This window comes from Anthonomus grandis, chromosome 22 (assembly GCF_022605725.1).
Source record: "Anthonomus grandis grandis chromosome 22, icAntGran1.3, whole genome shotgun sequence".
Lineage (NCBI taxonomy): Eukaryota > Metazoa > Arthropoda > Insecta > Coleoptera > Curculionidae > Anthonomus > Anthonomus grandis.
Genome location: NC_065567.1, coordinates 15,863,103 through 15,878,679, shown reverse-complemented (window position 1 = coordinate 15,878,679; position 15,577 = coordinate 15,863,103). Strand labels below are relative to the sequence as shown.

Genomic DNA, 15,577 nt, shown 5'->3' with positions numbered 1-15,577 from the left:
CTACAAATTATAACTAACGCTTGCTATTTTTGATATTAAAATAACCTCTCTCAGAAACAATACAAAAGGCGTAACTGATCCTAAAAAAAAAAATAAACAATGTTTCCAACAATGTTGCTTTGTGGCACTTATTGTATTTTCTTGTTCCCGAGATCTTTGAACTTTAATGGCACGATCGAATTCTGTCATACCAATCCGCTTTTAAGTATCGGCTTTTCTTCTTTGCTCGACTTTTTTCTTACCTTCTGGTTTTGCTTCATTTAATTTTTCTGAAAAGTCATTAAGCCATCGTGAAACATTAGAAAATAAAGGTGTGGCTAATAGTTTGAAGAGATTAGATTTTGTTTTTCTTTGCCTTTTTTATCATTCGATATATGGGTTATATACTTTAATTATTCTGCAGAAGGCTCTATAAGTTACAGCATAATCGACGATAAGCCAATTTAAATTTAACCACAAAACTAAGGGTGCTGAAGTTGGTAAAAGTAATAACATTGTTCTTAATGTCTTTATAATTCTACCAGTTTTCGCTATTTAGGTTTCCTAGATAAATAATTCCCCTTCTACATAAAAAAGGTAACCACTTAATAGGATATGTTCATTTATTCTAATAATTAAGCTGTTCTCTTACTATTACTCCTTCCATTTTGATGTGCATGTCTGGTGAAAATTATGTATCGAATATCCAGAATAATGAGTTGATCGAAATCTTATAGTGTAATTTGAATGAAATCATTCCAAATTATTCACTTTATTTTTAATGGACCAAAAATCCTAGTTTTAAACTATAATTATAATAAATTATACGTATATCGTATCAAAATAACTAAGTAGGCACAGTGCCTTCAGTGCCCTAATTCCCATAAGTTAATATATATAAAGATGAAGGCTTGCCAGTACAGTATCTTTAAATTATGTGATAATTATAAAATAATTGCTTAGTTAAACGCCTCACGCATTGATCTCTACCGCCAAGGGGGCAATAATCTTATTAGCTTTTAGCTCTTCCATACATGCCTCTTACGAAATTCTAATTTGCTTTGCACATGCAGTCCTATACAGTGAATTTAGATAATTAGTATTCTTTTGGTACTATAATATTGCAATTTATGTATTTGGTCCCGTTAGTTGCTTTAGCAGTAGAGCTTTTTTATGATTCTTAGAGATACTATGGTTCCTTTGATGTTTTTTTTAATTGAAAAAATTAATGCCTGTAGTTTTTGAATAAATTAATATATTTTTTTCTAAAACACAATTACGTACGAGGCAATTTTCAATATTGGTAACAAACACTACTCGTGGTTATCATAAGTTTTGTAATAAATTTTATTAACAATGCTTTCCGAGGTTATTGTTTTATGGGAACCTAAATATTAATAAATAAAGTGTGTCTATAAGATCGTTTAAATTTTGAAAATTCCAAAAGTCTTAAATAATTTTCAAAGAAATAAAAAAAATTTAATTGATGTCTACAGATCGTGTTATCGTGAGCTACGTATTACCCAAAATAATGGCAACACCGCTTGGTTGCGGCTTGCAGGCGGCGGAATTTTTCGTTTTTATTTTTTGAACCGGGAGTCAGCAGACCTTACTTTGCTGTGTTACTGCACGTTGCATTAATAATTTTTAAGCGTTATTTTCGTGTTTTTTTCACTATGGCTGTTTATTATGCCCTTCCGAAAGAGTTCAACTAATTAAATGGTTTTATGGAGGCAATTCGGCAGTTCAATGTAGAGATTTGTTTTCAGTGACATTTGAGAATAGACCGATTCCTTGTGCAAAAACGGTTTTAAATGTGGTTACAAATTTTAAGACATCTTTTTGTCTTCAAGATTGTAAAAAATGCCACACAAAACGTCAAGAACCACCTGTTGAAGTGGTCCAGGATATAGAACGGCGGGATGAAATGGTTTGCAGTACCCTAGAACTTGATTCGACACGGTCCACTAGAAGTGTTGGAAAGGAACTGGGAATGAGTAATAAAACTGTTGCTCGTATCTGGAAAAAATATGGGTACAAATGTTTCAAGTATTCAAAAACTCAGGAAATATTTCCTGAAGACCAGTGGCGAAGAATGGAATTTTGTGAAACCATGATGGAAAAGGCAAATAAAAACGAATATTTTTTAAAAAATATTTTGTTTTCTGATGAATCTTCTTTTCCATTACATGGCAAACACAATCCTTCCATTGTTCGTTATTGGTCTCAGGAAAACGAGCACAGAAGTTTTCAGTTTCGTACCCAGTATCCTCGGAAATTGTATGTTTGGGCAGGTATTTTGGGCGACAATGTTATAGGGCCATTTTTTATTGATGGCACTTTAAACGCCCAAAAGTACCTTGAGTTGCTGCAAAACCAAGTTCTTCCTGCCATTCAAATCCTACCTGATGTAGACCTGGGATCGGTTTATTTTTAGCAAGATGGCTGTCCTGCTCATAACGCGGCTAGTGTAAAAGAATTTTTAACAAATACTTTTCCTGACCGCCTTATTAGTGGAACTGGCGATATTAAATGGCCTCCTAGATCTTCAGATTTGTCTCCAAATGACTTTTATCTGTGGGGTTACCTTAAGCAGACCATTTACAAGCATGAATTTAGTAGGCCAACAAATTTAGAGGAGTTGCGAAATAAAATTGTCGAAGGTGCCAATTCCATTTTACCTGAAACCCTTTTGGAGGTGCGAAATAGCTTTTACGATAGGTTAAGTTTTTGTTTAGCGAAAGAAGGCGGTTTATTTGAGCCTTTTATTTAAAAAATGATATATTGTTAAGTTTGTTTATTAGAGTTTTATTTCTGATTTTTTATTATATTTTTATCAGAGTTGATATTTTATTTTTTATTAGAATAACGCTTTAATTTTCATTATGCAAAACACAGCATATTAAACATTTTAAGATTTCAATTCTATGCGGGTTTTACACATTTTCATGTCTGTAAAACCCGCATTAGAATCAATATTTTAAAAATGCCTGGATTTTCGCGTAATATTTTGGGATATTTTGTCGCCAAACGACGTAGCTCCCACGAAAGTCAGATGTTTACTAATCCCGTCCTCGGGCCAGCTGGGGCGGTGCTCTGTCGCAGGCACTCGTCCATGCACAAAATTTCGCCTCTATGCTGTTTCCTATAGGTAACGAACGAAAACACGATCTGTATATTGTCAGTATTTATATTTCTATATTTCTTTAGCATTTAATAAGATTAACATCACATAACAGTTTAAATCGCTAAGATATGTAATAATTTGTTTTTCCTGAACTCTTTTCCAAGTTTTAATACACAGAAATCCTTCTATTTTCTAAGAAATCGAAGATTTCCTCAAAAATATCTTGAGTGCTTCCTAAGGTATATTAAAGTATGTCTGGTAAAGAATGACAATTTTGATATTGCAATAATACAAAGCTTCTAATTTCCAGGCTATTGGACTTTGGTGACGAAGTTTGAGTGATGAAAATTTATAAAATAAATGAGAAAAAAATGCTCTTTCTTTGTCAACAAGTCAACAAGCATTCTAACAGAATGCTCAATTCCATAAGATCAATTAATTTTCTTTTTTCGTTCAAATTAACGTATGTTTTTTCTAAGATCCAATTTAACCAAGCTAAAATGGCGTACTTCTAAATGTCCTTATGATATTAAATTCTCCCCTCTAAGTTTGAAGAAGAACTCCTAATCCAATCTAAGAACCTGGTTTCTTATAAAACTTTTAGTTAATTGAAAAACAAGATGAGCAGATTCAATGCTAATCTGTTAGATTCAAGCCACTCATTTGACCTACCAATACATTTTTAGTTCTTGCTTGTAGACATAATCTCCTACTGTGCTAATTAGTCTGCAAATTGTATAGTTTTAGCAAAAGTCATATGACATGATAAACAGAAAGGGCACATGGATAGAGCCCGGAGGCACCTCTGATGTTATGTAAATTATGTCGGATCTGGGCACAATAAATTCCGCTACATAACTTTTGCTCTTCACTCTATGGTGTGAATGTTTTTAAAATAATCACTATCCATGTCTTGTGTCCAGCCTGTGTCGATAACCTCTCTTTTCACTTAATTTTCCTTTTTTTGTCAAACTTTTTTTTTTTACTTATTGGGTTATAAACCTGAAAAGTATCTTAATTAAGACATATTCAATTAAATGATTTTAATAAAATAAAAAATTGTAACTTGAGTATTATACTAGTAATGAGTTGTTTGTGTTTATGCATATCTCTCTGAAATCTTATATTAAAACGTACAATTTATAAAAATACCGAACAAGGTACAAGACCAAATGAGTAGTGTAGTGTAACTTGCTTTAATAATTGCTAGGTATATAGCAAATTATTACTATTTTAATTATGGTCATAACTATTCACCTTTAGTATATAGAATTATGAGTTTATAAAAAATAGTGGCTCACAAGCACAACCTAGTCAACCCATTTAAGGAAATGCCAGATACTGGTAGAAGTTGGCGAAAATCGCGCCTGCAAGTGGAATTAAATCCGGTCATCCTGATGGCTGTTTCTCTCGCATACTTACATTTATTCATGGTTCATAAAATGAAACCCAATAAAAATAATGATTTGAAATAGGAAAACTGAAAAGCGAAAGTGAATAGGCTCATATATCTACTTGAGTGGCTAAAAGGATCTTAAGAGTTATGCATCTGTTTGATAATCTTTTTTTTTAATTCTATTAACATACTATTAGCAACCACTAAAACTTTCAACGCTTATAATTTGTAATCGAACGACTTGACTAAATTGCTTCATATATCAATACCGCTGCGTTTACCAGTATGATTAATAGTGTTTACAGAATATGCTTCTGGTTGTGTAATGCATGTGTTATCAATGGCTGCTAACTCTGCCGCGACACCTTCGGGTTTCTTTCTAGTGACAACGCCCCATTTTCATTTTTAGGTCGAGTGTCCCTGAATCACATTTAAATTTAGATTTCTGCTTGCATGAAAATCTAGTTACGAAATACTTCGGCTCATCTATTTTTTATTTCGCATATTATTCTATTCCTGAAAGGTGAATAATACTGTTAATGCTATTTTTTGAAATGCTAACATTGGAATGAAAGAATATATGCCAAAACTTGTTTTATTTACGTCAATTGTTATTTTTTATGATATTCTTTAAAGTTTCTTTGTTACTTTTCGGATCAAAATTCTTTGGTTGTCTTATGCAATGACTTCTTGTCAGCTCCACCTGCCATATGACATCTCTCTTATCGATGGTATTAGAAACCTTACAATTTCATTAGAAAACTGATGGTGTTAGAGGAAATGATCTCACGAATTGGGACTAGAAGATCTTCAAAGGCTATGGTTAACGATTGAGAAACGAAATATACTTCATCTCAAGTAAATCGCCAACTTTTCATCAGCAGCTTTTATTCAGGAAAATTTAGAAGCATTCTCCATTAATCTCAATCCATATATTAATAGAGATTAATTTTCAACTCATTCTATAAGAGTTAATCATCTTTCAAAGAAATTTAATGGTATAGCAAACCATACCAAAAAAAAAAACGATGATATCCGAGCGCTGACCGATAAACTGTAACCTGCGCTGTAACAAATTTAGTCTACACCCGATTTTTGTCGATTACCGGATCGATAATAAAGTCAGTAGATTGTAAATTCTCAATGAGTATTTAACTAACAATATTTTTCAGCACTTTACTGCGAATGTTATTTAAAAAAAAAAGTATAAATATATGTCACTTAAATAGTGACTTTTTAGACTTACCAAATTTTAATGAGCTTAATAGACATGTTCTACCAACACCAAAAATGCGAAATCATTTAAATTTTCACCTCAACAAAACTACTTTGAAAACATACATATAAAAAATAATTCATAAAAGCCGTTAGTATATAAACTTAAAACTCCTATATCTGATAGGCTATATCCAACTTACAGTTAAATACAAACAAAAGGAACCCAAGATGAATTAGATAGTTCGGTACGTGGTAAAAGAAAGGCCTCTTACTAGAACATTACCCAATCTACTGAGCGATCTAGAAAAACAATGCGATCATGATCTAAATCAAGATTAAATATAGCCAAGCCCCCATTAACGTGTAAAGGTCTTATCTTGTGATTATTGTTAAATTAACTGGAGAAATATACGAAGTTGTCAAAAAAAACTTCATAGGAAACTCAATGCATATTATATTAAGACGTTATTGTTTAATATGTGTGTCAGTATCTTGGTAATTTTATTATAGTGTCATGCATAATAGGTCTCTTGCTGAGTAAAATTAGTACCGTTTCTTCATAACTGCAGGCTATAGAAGGTATTTAAAAAAAGACAAGTTTTAGTCCTTATTGAAGTTACCTCAAATAATAGATTTGAATGTATTAAATTTTACTTAAATTTACAATGGCGCCATCTAGTAGTCATATGTAAAATATAAATTGAGGTATCAGGAGCTGAAAAGGTAAACCATTTAAACAAATATTAATTTACAAGAACAATGAAAGTAAACTGTCGTGGAAAACTGAATTGAACATTTTACACTCGTAAAGCTTATTCCACACTTGGTCGTAACACTGGTCACCAATACAATCCCAGTGGAAAACGATATCATGCCTCCAATTTGAGGCATTATAGTCAACAAAGTTTTAACAGGGCATTGGTTGAAGCCAAATTATGGAGTGGCTCAGGATAATATTATGTGATGAAATGTAATTTCATAGTAAGCTTAACATTTATGGATGTGTCCTTATTATGCGTTATGTAACAACGCTGGATCTGGAAAGACGACATAAGGAATAAACCTGAGCGCTGACCTAATGCACATCGATTACTGCACATTACAAGGTCACTGTATCGCGCAAGGCGTATCATTCCCAATTAGTTTTAGGGTACCGTTACCTGATTCACGATTCACCGGCTTTGATTCCATGATAGCGTTTACAGATTATCAGTAGTTTCAGAAAAGTTTAAGGTCATCCAACGTTGTTGAGTTGTTGACGTTTTTTAATTGTATGTCCAGCTTGAACCGCATGATTTTGACATTCCGCTACACTTGCATCAATAAGTTTAAAACTTCTGGCGAGTGACAACACTTTATTGCCTTGTCTTTATATAGTATCTGCTGTTATAAGTTAGTTGATAAATTTGGTTAGAAACGCTAGTGTAGTCAAATCATTTCCCGACGTCGTATTTATTGGAATGTGGATAACAATAACTGAAAGTTATTGTAAAACTGTATTAATTCAAGACTAGAAACAAGAAAATTACTATACTATCTTCAATTATCCAAGCAAATGTAATTACCTTACAAAATACACTTATAGTTATAATTGAGTTTGTAACAAACCATGGATTGTGCACAATACAACGAAAACTATACATAAACCTGAGCACTGGCGTAGCTCAAGCCAATTACTGAAGATTACAGTCCATCATCAGGTCACTGCATCGTGAAAAGTCAACTTTTACGAGGTATAAAAATCAGTTTTACACTCAACGGAACAACAGATCCTCGGAAATTAACTGGGCCTTGGTAAATTTGTTCTGTAATAATTCCAGATTTTGTCTCACGGCTCCATCAACCTCTTTCCGTCAACTTTGTTTTAGGATTTTCTTAAGCCGTCATCCACTTTCAGTGCCTCTAGAGTAAAAAATTTTCTCAAGCATCTGCAAATTTGTTAAATTATCTTGTAGTTCAGCTAATGACACTTAGCCAAAAAGTTGTATTTTATTTACTTTCAAACAAGCATAAAACCTCCACTTAGAAGTACATATCAAGTACTAAACATGTGCAATACATGTGCTAAAATTCACGTACGTGTTTATGTAGTTATGAAGTATATATTTTTATTAGGTACGAGACAAATAATGTATATTTCTGTATCTTTAATTTGGCTAATAAAGCTATTTTATGCCACCATACGTGGGTAGTGAAAGCTCTCTTTCGGATTACGTAACCTATACTTTATGCCACTACAGCATGATATACGACTACATCTAAAAAGGGTGTTATTGTTCTTATTTATATACAGCTTGGAGGGCTATAGGTCAAAATCGTGCTTCAACATAAATTTTATATTCCATTTTCACGTCGATTTCTTTTTGTTATTATTACCAGTCCTGTCATATGGCCTTGGGATTTGTATGAGTCAATCACTCCTTAATTTAATTTTTTTTATGACTAAATTGCCTATAGTGTTTTATGCTTGTTATTAGTCTATTCATCCGTAGCCGGTTTCTTATCGAATAATTTATAATTGATTGTTTTTTTTTACTTCAACGCTTTATTTAAGTAATTAGATTTTGTAAAAAATATTTTTGTTTGGCTCTTCTACACAGGTGTAATTTGTCTTGAGCGTCGCTTATTGATCATGTCAAACCCATAGTTGTTATAAAATCCATTATGTGAACACTTGAGTATATATTTAATGGCAATAATAATAATGATAATATCAGTTCTTACCACTTAATAACTTATTTTTATTAGTGATAATGCTAAAATAAGTCGCAATTGTCGCTTTTAAATCTTCGAAGTCCTATTAGTTTACTTTGATTTATATACGGCGTTTTTAATAATTGAAGCGACTAAGATATAATGGCAATTTTTAATGTCAACTAAAGCTCGTTTATTTCTACTATTTGAGGCAGGTTATTAGCTAATGCCTGTCTTGTAATGAAAAATAATGATTAATTGATGTTTCAGGCTTAAATCGGCCTTTATTTGGAGTGAATTTTGTCTCATTATTAAATCAAAGATTATTTTATTGCAATTAAAAATAGCTTATTGTATAAAGGTCTTTTTCCAAAGGTGTTGATTTTAAATTTATTGGGTGATTGGAAAAGTTGTCTCATCCATTTTCCTTAAATACAGTAACTTAGATTTCTGCAATCTTGGCTTTGTTTCCTTTGGTTTAGTTGCTCCCCTCAGGCCAGCTATGTCAGAGATTTTGTTCTTTTAAAATCGGTTGTTTTATCTACAATTTTCGTTATGACCTGTCTATGATTCTTGTTCTTCCACTACAACTTGCATCTTTTTTTAACCTGTAGTTGTACGTGCCTTTTGAATGTAAGCAATGTCATGGTTCGCTACCGGTAGTAATCTACCAGCTCTAATGTGCAAGGCTGTGCAATTAATTCCATTATTGATATCAACCAGATCTCATAATTACAAGCAGTAAAAGAAATTCCTTTCCAAATTATAGGCGATTCTCCCCCGATACATTCAAGTTTAAAACGTCTCTTTAACGATAACTATGATCATATCTGGACTCCATTGATAAAAAAACTTGTTCCAATCTTCATGGTGCTAATCGATATGTTTCTCTGACAAAGTTTCACCTTGCCCTTCGATATTGTTTGGTTAAATGAGATCTTCGCCTAAGGATTTGAGGTCGCAGGTCCCTTTGAAAAATTAAATATAGATTTAACCTGCTCGTAGTAAATGCGCTTGTACGCAACTCAGCTGTTACGAATCTTTATCTCAACACCTAAATTCTTCGGAATCGGTAAGTGGTGCGTAAGTGGTGTCGGTGGTTATATGATTTCTGTCTTGACCGTGTCTCTAAATGCTCACCGAGATACTACGTGAAACCGATGTGTGTATTGTTAAAATCTGCTGATTTAATTAATCTCTGATGTACAAATTAAGCTAAGTGATGAAAACAATGGTAGCAGTAATGTCACTGGACTTACTCACATTCTATAACGCAACTTGATTTTCCATATCTTTAGATCTTCTCAAAATATAAAGAGCATCTCGAGCCAAGGTTAGAGCATCTCGAACTTTTGGTACTCAAATTACAATTCCTAATTTCTGTTAAATTGTAGAATAAACAGGTCAGTATCAAATACCTAAAAACGGATTGGTTTCCAATAGCTTCTAATAAATCTTATTAAAACACAGATTTATAAAAATATTTTTTTCGAACAATATATGAAAAAGGTAACAAACATTTTGCTCATCAGTAAAAAGAGTAGCTGTTCGCAACATTGTAGTTATTTTTTTAACAATTACATGTTATTAGTGTTATTAAAGAAAAAATGCTGCAATTCAGTCTATTGTACTTACTTGAAAGAAAAAGTAAGAGACCTAATTAATCAGTAAAAACCCGTTATCTTTGAATGTATTTGATGAACCTCAAACCTCATATTTCAGCGTAATATAAAAAAGAGAGAGTTTCCTCACTTAGAATTTATTTTTAATTAATTTTTCTGTGTTATGATGAGTACTTCTTTCAAGTTTTATACTTAACATATTGTTTTCTTATAATTAAGCCTTGTAGAAAATTAGCTGGCATACGTGCGTGATTGTTTTGATTAATTAAAATTCATGAAATTCACCGTGCAATTAGGCATAAATGGCCAGTAGTTTCGATTACTGAATGAGCAGTTATGAATTAACGATTGTGCCACCGATTAGATTTTTATTCAAAACCCAAACAAAGTACCTAATAATCGAAATTTAATTAATTAACTAGTGCAGTTCTCGATTGAAAATGGCCGCATTAATTACATATTTATTATCGAAAAAAACATGTTAATGGCTCAGTCAGTGTTTTTAGGTTTCGTTAAAAATAGATGGCCCAAATACCGAGGCGCGAGCAGTAATACACTTGCAAATCATAATAAATTAAAATAGTCCCGACTAGTATCACTTATTCCAATGCCACTTTCCGTTAGATCACTTGAGAGCAGTTACGTAATCAATTAGATGGTATATGTAAAATACCATAATACAAAATAGTACTTCGGACAAAAATTGAGCACGACTGTAAAACGACCGGAAAATTGCTTTAAATGCCGTAAATAAATTACTGCTAGATAGATTGTTTTAAAATATGTATTTAATCTTGAATTTATAAATACGACGAAATATTTTAATAAAAAAAAACTCCTGACCATCACATTACTAAAGGTATTACACATGTATACATATTTCATCCAAACGTCCAACTCAGTGTGCATATACAGGTCTGGCCATCTAGGCTTTGGGTGTGGAAATCAAGGTAAAGGAGAACGATAGCATTTGTTCTAGTCCTCTCTACTAACTAGATTTCGACCCAAAAACGACCTTCTAGACTTTTAAAATTAAAGTATAGAAAGCCAAGAAAGGACTGGCGGAAATATACTGTCAGTGAGTCCGATCAATTCCGAGTAGTACGGTATAATGGTAACTACGCAAAAAACCGTTTCTCCTCTCAGCGGTCAGCACAACGGGAAAATCGGTAAAGCCTTGTCAAATCTCTCCTTAACTTAGGCAGTTTCTATGATTTTCTATTGCTTGTTTACGTATAGGTATTTTGGCATCCAAGAAGGATGTTGGCCAATGGTGTATACGTAGACTTTAGCTAGAAAGAGAAGCAAATACTACTTGCACAAATCATCATTTGGTCCTGCTTGTTCGATTGTCTTATAAATAACCAAAACAAATGTGACCATTTCATCAAAACATTTTTTTTTACCAACCAACCGTCACGTATTTCGCTCACAATGAATCTTCAGGAACAGGTTAAAACTATCAAAGTGATAAAATATTGTTATTTTAAATCATTTTATTCCAATTAATTCATATTTTAGGTCCGGTAAAGTTGTGTTTATCCGTTTTTATTTACCATTAAAATTTTCATCCTCTATGTATATGTATATTAAATAATATTATTAAAAGAATCTGTAAACCGCTTCTACTTAAAACCTAGATAAAAAAATAATCACGTACCCTATAAACTCTGCAATATGCAATATTCTATTAGTTCATAATATGATTTTAGGAATGCTAGCGGAAAAGAAAATATACAAAATCTAAAATTAGAAGCCATGGAAAAGCTTCTAATTGAATTTCTTCTGACAATGTTTGTTACTGTTTGGCCCCTACGTAAATAATTTTTTATTTCATAAATTGATTTAGTATAGATCTAGTTATAAATATTTTGAAGCCTGGTGCGCATTTTGCGCAAACCGCCAATAGATGTGTCCTAGTTTCATATAATTTTTGCTCTTTATTTCGTAATAATTGACAAGCGGATCATTAATTATTATGCTACATTGGGGTATATATAGAATGTAGCAGTCGAATGGAAGATTGATGCATTAATGGTAATACATACTGTATATATTAGTATCGTAACACCGAATCATTTTAATAAATCATTTCTGTAGACGTCGCTTGACGTTCTTACTTCATCTTTACTCGATTTCATCTTCTTAAGAAACAATTTGAACTGTCGAAGCAAAATTATCAAATCCACAGTAAGATTTTCAATTTATCATGACTCACTAAATTCTGCAAAATATCTTGAAGTTTTAAGATCTTCCCAGAAGTAACAGAACTGAACATTTGGGAAAAAATCTATGGGGCCCAATAGGACTGCAACAGAGCAGATCGCAGTGCAGGGAACAACTGGTACCACAGAATATCTAAAATAAGACTAATCAGACTAAAAAAAACCCTTTCTCAGAAGGGTATAAGGTCCTCAGATCTATTCTCTTACCCTATCTTACAATGTTTTGCCCAATTTGAACTATAGAACTTCAGTCGCACTAGCTGTCCGTGATATTATTGGAGCCACAAATGAACAAACGTGATGAACAAAAATGTACGATGATGGTGCCACTTGATTTTTCCAAAGCTTTTGACACCCTCAATCAGAAACTTTTGTGTTCAAAATTAAGATATTATGGTTTTGCTAATTCTTCGTCTCAGCTTCTTACATCGTTTTTCTCTCTGAGTTGCCAGAGACTAAGTTGCGGAGGTAAAATTTTGGAATAAATCTTTATTTATTTAGAGGAACCTCAAGGATCAATTTCAGGATCCCATTACTGTTTCTAATTTACACGTTCGATGTATTAAGGTCTTTAAGAAACTGTCAACTACTGGCCTTGTAGTAACAGTTTCATGATGTGGCGTCGGGAATTGATTAACACCAATTTGAGCTTGGTTTTTCTGACTGGTGTGTCGACTTAAAAGTCTGTGAGCTTGGGTGGGTTAGTTTGGATGGTGGTCGATTATAGCACCTTACCTTTTTCGCATGAAAGTTTTGAATGATCCTGACTCTTCGCAATTATTAAGACGTACTTTTTGACACAACGTACATTCTAGAAACACTCTCACGAGATGTGTTAGCTACGTTTACAACGGGGGTACCAAATATTTAATATTTGGATGAAATGACGTCACGAGGACTATTTTTTCGGTGTAAGCGTCAGCGCACTAAATTTTGATACGCGAATTTGATGCTTCCCAAACAGGGTAGATTAAATTTAATTTTTTTGGTGTATACACGTAGGACCTATTTTGAAGTACCAAAATGACAAGTTTCACATTTTACTGGATATTAGTTTACGAGGTTTTTAGTTTTGTACACAAAAATAAAGAAGAAAATACAGAGGACAAGCTTAAGCCTTGAAAAAGAAATTATTAGTTTATTTCTATTATCTTTAAACAATAACACTTTTAAAGATTTAGACGTTATGTCCTATAATTCTTTGTCTAAACTGTCTTTTGATCCTAGAGATAATCCTGGACTAACCCTCGAAATCAATCCTTGTAAACAGGGCTGTACTAAATAAAAATAGTCTATATATCATTTGATCCATGGATATAATAGATCCGCGCGTTGTAAACGTAGCTGATTTATCTTTACTAGATATTTATTTTACTAATTTGCTACCATATATACAGGGTGTTTCAGGAGAAATGGTGGATATTTTGGTATGTTGTTGTATCCATAATTCTGAATAGAAAAGTTCATATAAACATGTATCTTAATCTCATTAGTTGCTGAGATACAGCTACTTGAATTTAATGCTAGTGTTAGAGCATATTAATTTCTATTTAATAACTTTCAATACAAATTGAATAAAATTCGCTCAAAAAAATTGTTCAGCGGAATGGTTCGACAATCCCATCACCAACTTCAATAGACTTCTCAGCTCTAGGAATAACTTCGAGTGTAGTTCTTTGTTGTTGCCGTTGAATATCGGTTCTTGTAAGACAATGTGGTAATACACCGGGTTCAAGCAACGTTCTGTCAATAATTCCGCATCACACATTTACGGAGAATCGATGTTGGAAATTCCGATGCCAGTTATGGGTGTTGAGAAGAAAAACTGCTACATTTGTAAAATGATAACTAAGCCATGGTATATTGATTTTTTCTTTTAATAATGGATTTCATCTTTTCTCTGCTGCAAGTCACTTTTTATTTTTCAATGATTCATCGAGTTTTGCTAATATATATTTCTTTTAATATTCTAGGTGCTGCACCGTGACATAGAAAATCACGGCAAGATAGTAGGTTCGGTAGTCAAATTGTGCAAGAGACCAGACGCCAAATGCAATACCGCAAATGCTCGTCGTATCGCGAATGGTCTTGAGCGCAGGTGGCATCTCTTGTTCCTAAGATCACTAGAATGGCAGTGTTATTTGGAGTCTCTTTCTAAGAGACAGAATTTTAAGGTAAATTAAAATTTTTTTACTGTATTATTTAATAAAAAAACCTCGTGTAATTGCACTGCTGGCATTTTTGATAACGCTAATTGACCGAACAAAAATACCGGCTGTCGATAACATTGTTTAATAGTCATAATGATTTCCTATAGTGACGTATAAATGTTAATAAAACAATGGGCAACTATTCTTAAATATTGTGGTTTAATGATTTGCTGGCTGATTAACCTGCCTTTAGACGGAACAAACAAAAAAAGGTTTTAATTAAAATCTATATTGTTCTGATGGATTTATATTTAGTTACTTAGCCAAATATCTTTTCAAAATCAATATTAAAAACGAACATTTAAAGAAACATCTTTTAATTTACATACTTTTTTGGTAGTCTTTTTCCTAATGAGACATTAGACAAAACTTTAAATATTGTTAAAAATAAATTAGAAAACGATAATAATTTGGCAGAACTCTCGCCGAATGGCTTGGCCAATAAACGTCTCTAGATCTGTAGAATTTCTTCTTCTTCTTTATGCCTATTCCACACTTGGTATGGAATTCGCTATTATTAATTTAACATTTATGTAAATAGTAACGTAATACGCAATGAAATAGATAGCTAATTAAGGTTTAACTGTATTGTGACTGAATCACTGTTATGGGCGGCATATGTTCTTAAAGTTGTACATAAATAAGGTTTAATTATAAAGTATTCCTAATAATTTTCATGAATAAAACCCATTCAAAGACATGATAATAAATGAACAACGTAAATATTGTTAAGCTGCTATTAGTAGGATCATAGCAATAAATCACCTAAAAAATTGAAAGTCTGCTTGTCATGCCTATCCACTACATGACATCATAAAATCTGATTAGAAAGTACTTAACCATGAGTACAGAGAAAAAATTTGTAATGTTTGAACGCTGCAAAACTGCCGAACCGATTTAAATTTAAATTAGAATTATAAAAAAAAAGTCGATCAACAAACAGTTTGAATGAAAATTGACACGTCAGGTTGAGTTAGAAGTGAGTTAATCGATATTTGGATTTCCAATACATTTCTTTGCTTAATGTTTTAAAACCCATTCTAAGCACTGTTTCTGCCCCAATAGGCAACATTAATAATTTTAATGCTTAACCTTTGTAATTGGTT

General features: G+C 32.5%; 1 protein-coding gene across 2 annotated transcripts in view; it reads left to right on the top strand.

Annotated features, from left to right (window-relative positions):
- The window catches only part of LOC126749073 (klarsicht protein), a 275,493-nt gene that overhangs the window by 162,287 nt on the left and 97,629 nt on the right, over window positions 1-15,577 (top strand). For both annotated transcript variants that reach the window (XM_050458695.1, XM_050458694.1), the window contains one exon: window positions 14,235-14,435. In XM_050458695.1, the coding sequence (XP_050314652.1) occupies window positions 14,235-14,435 (201 nt within the window). The remainder of the gene's footprint in view (window positions 1-14,234; window positions 14,436-15,577) is intronic.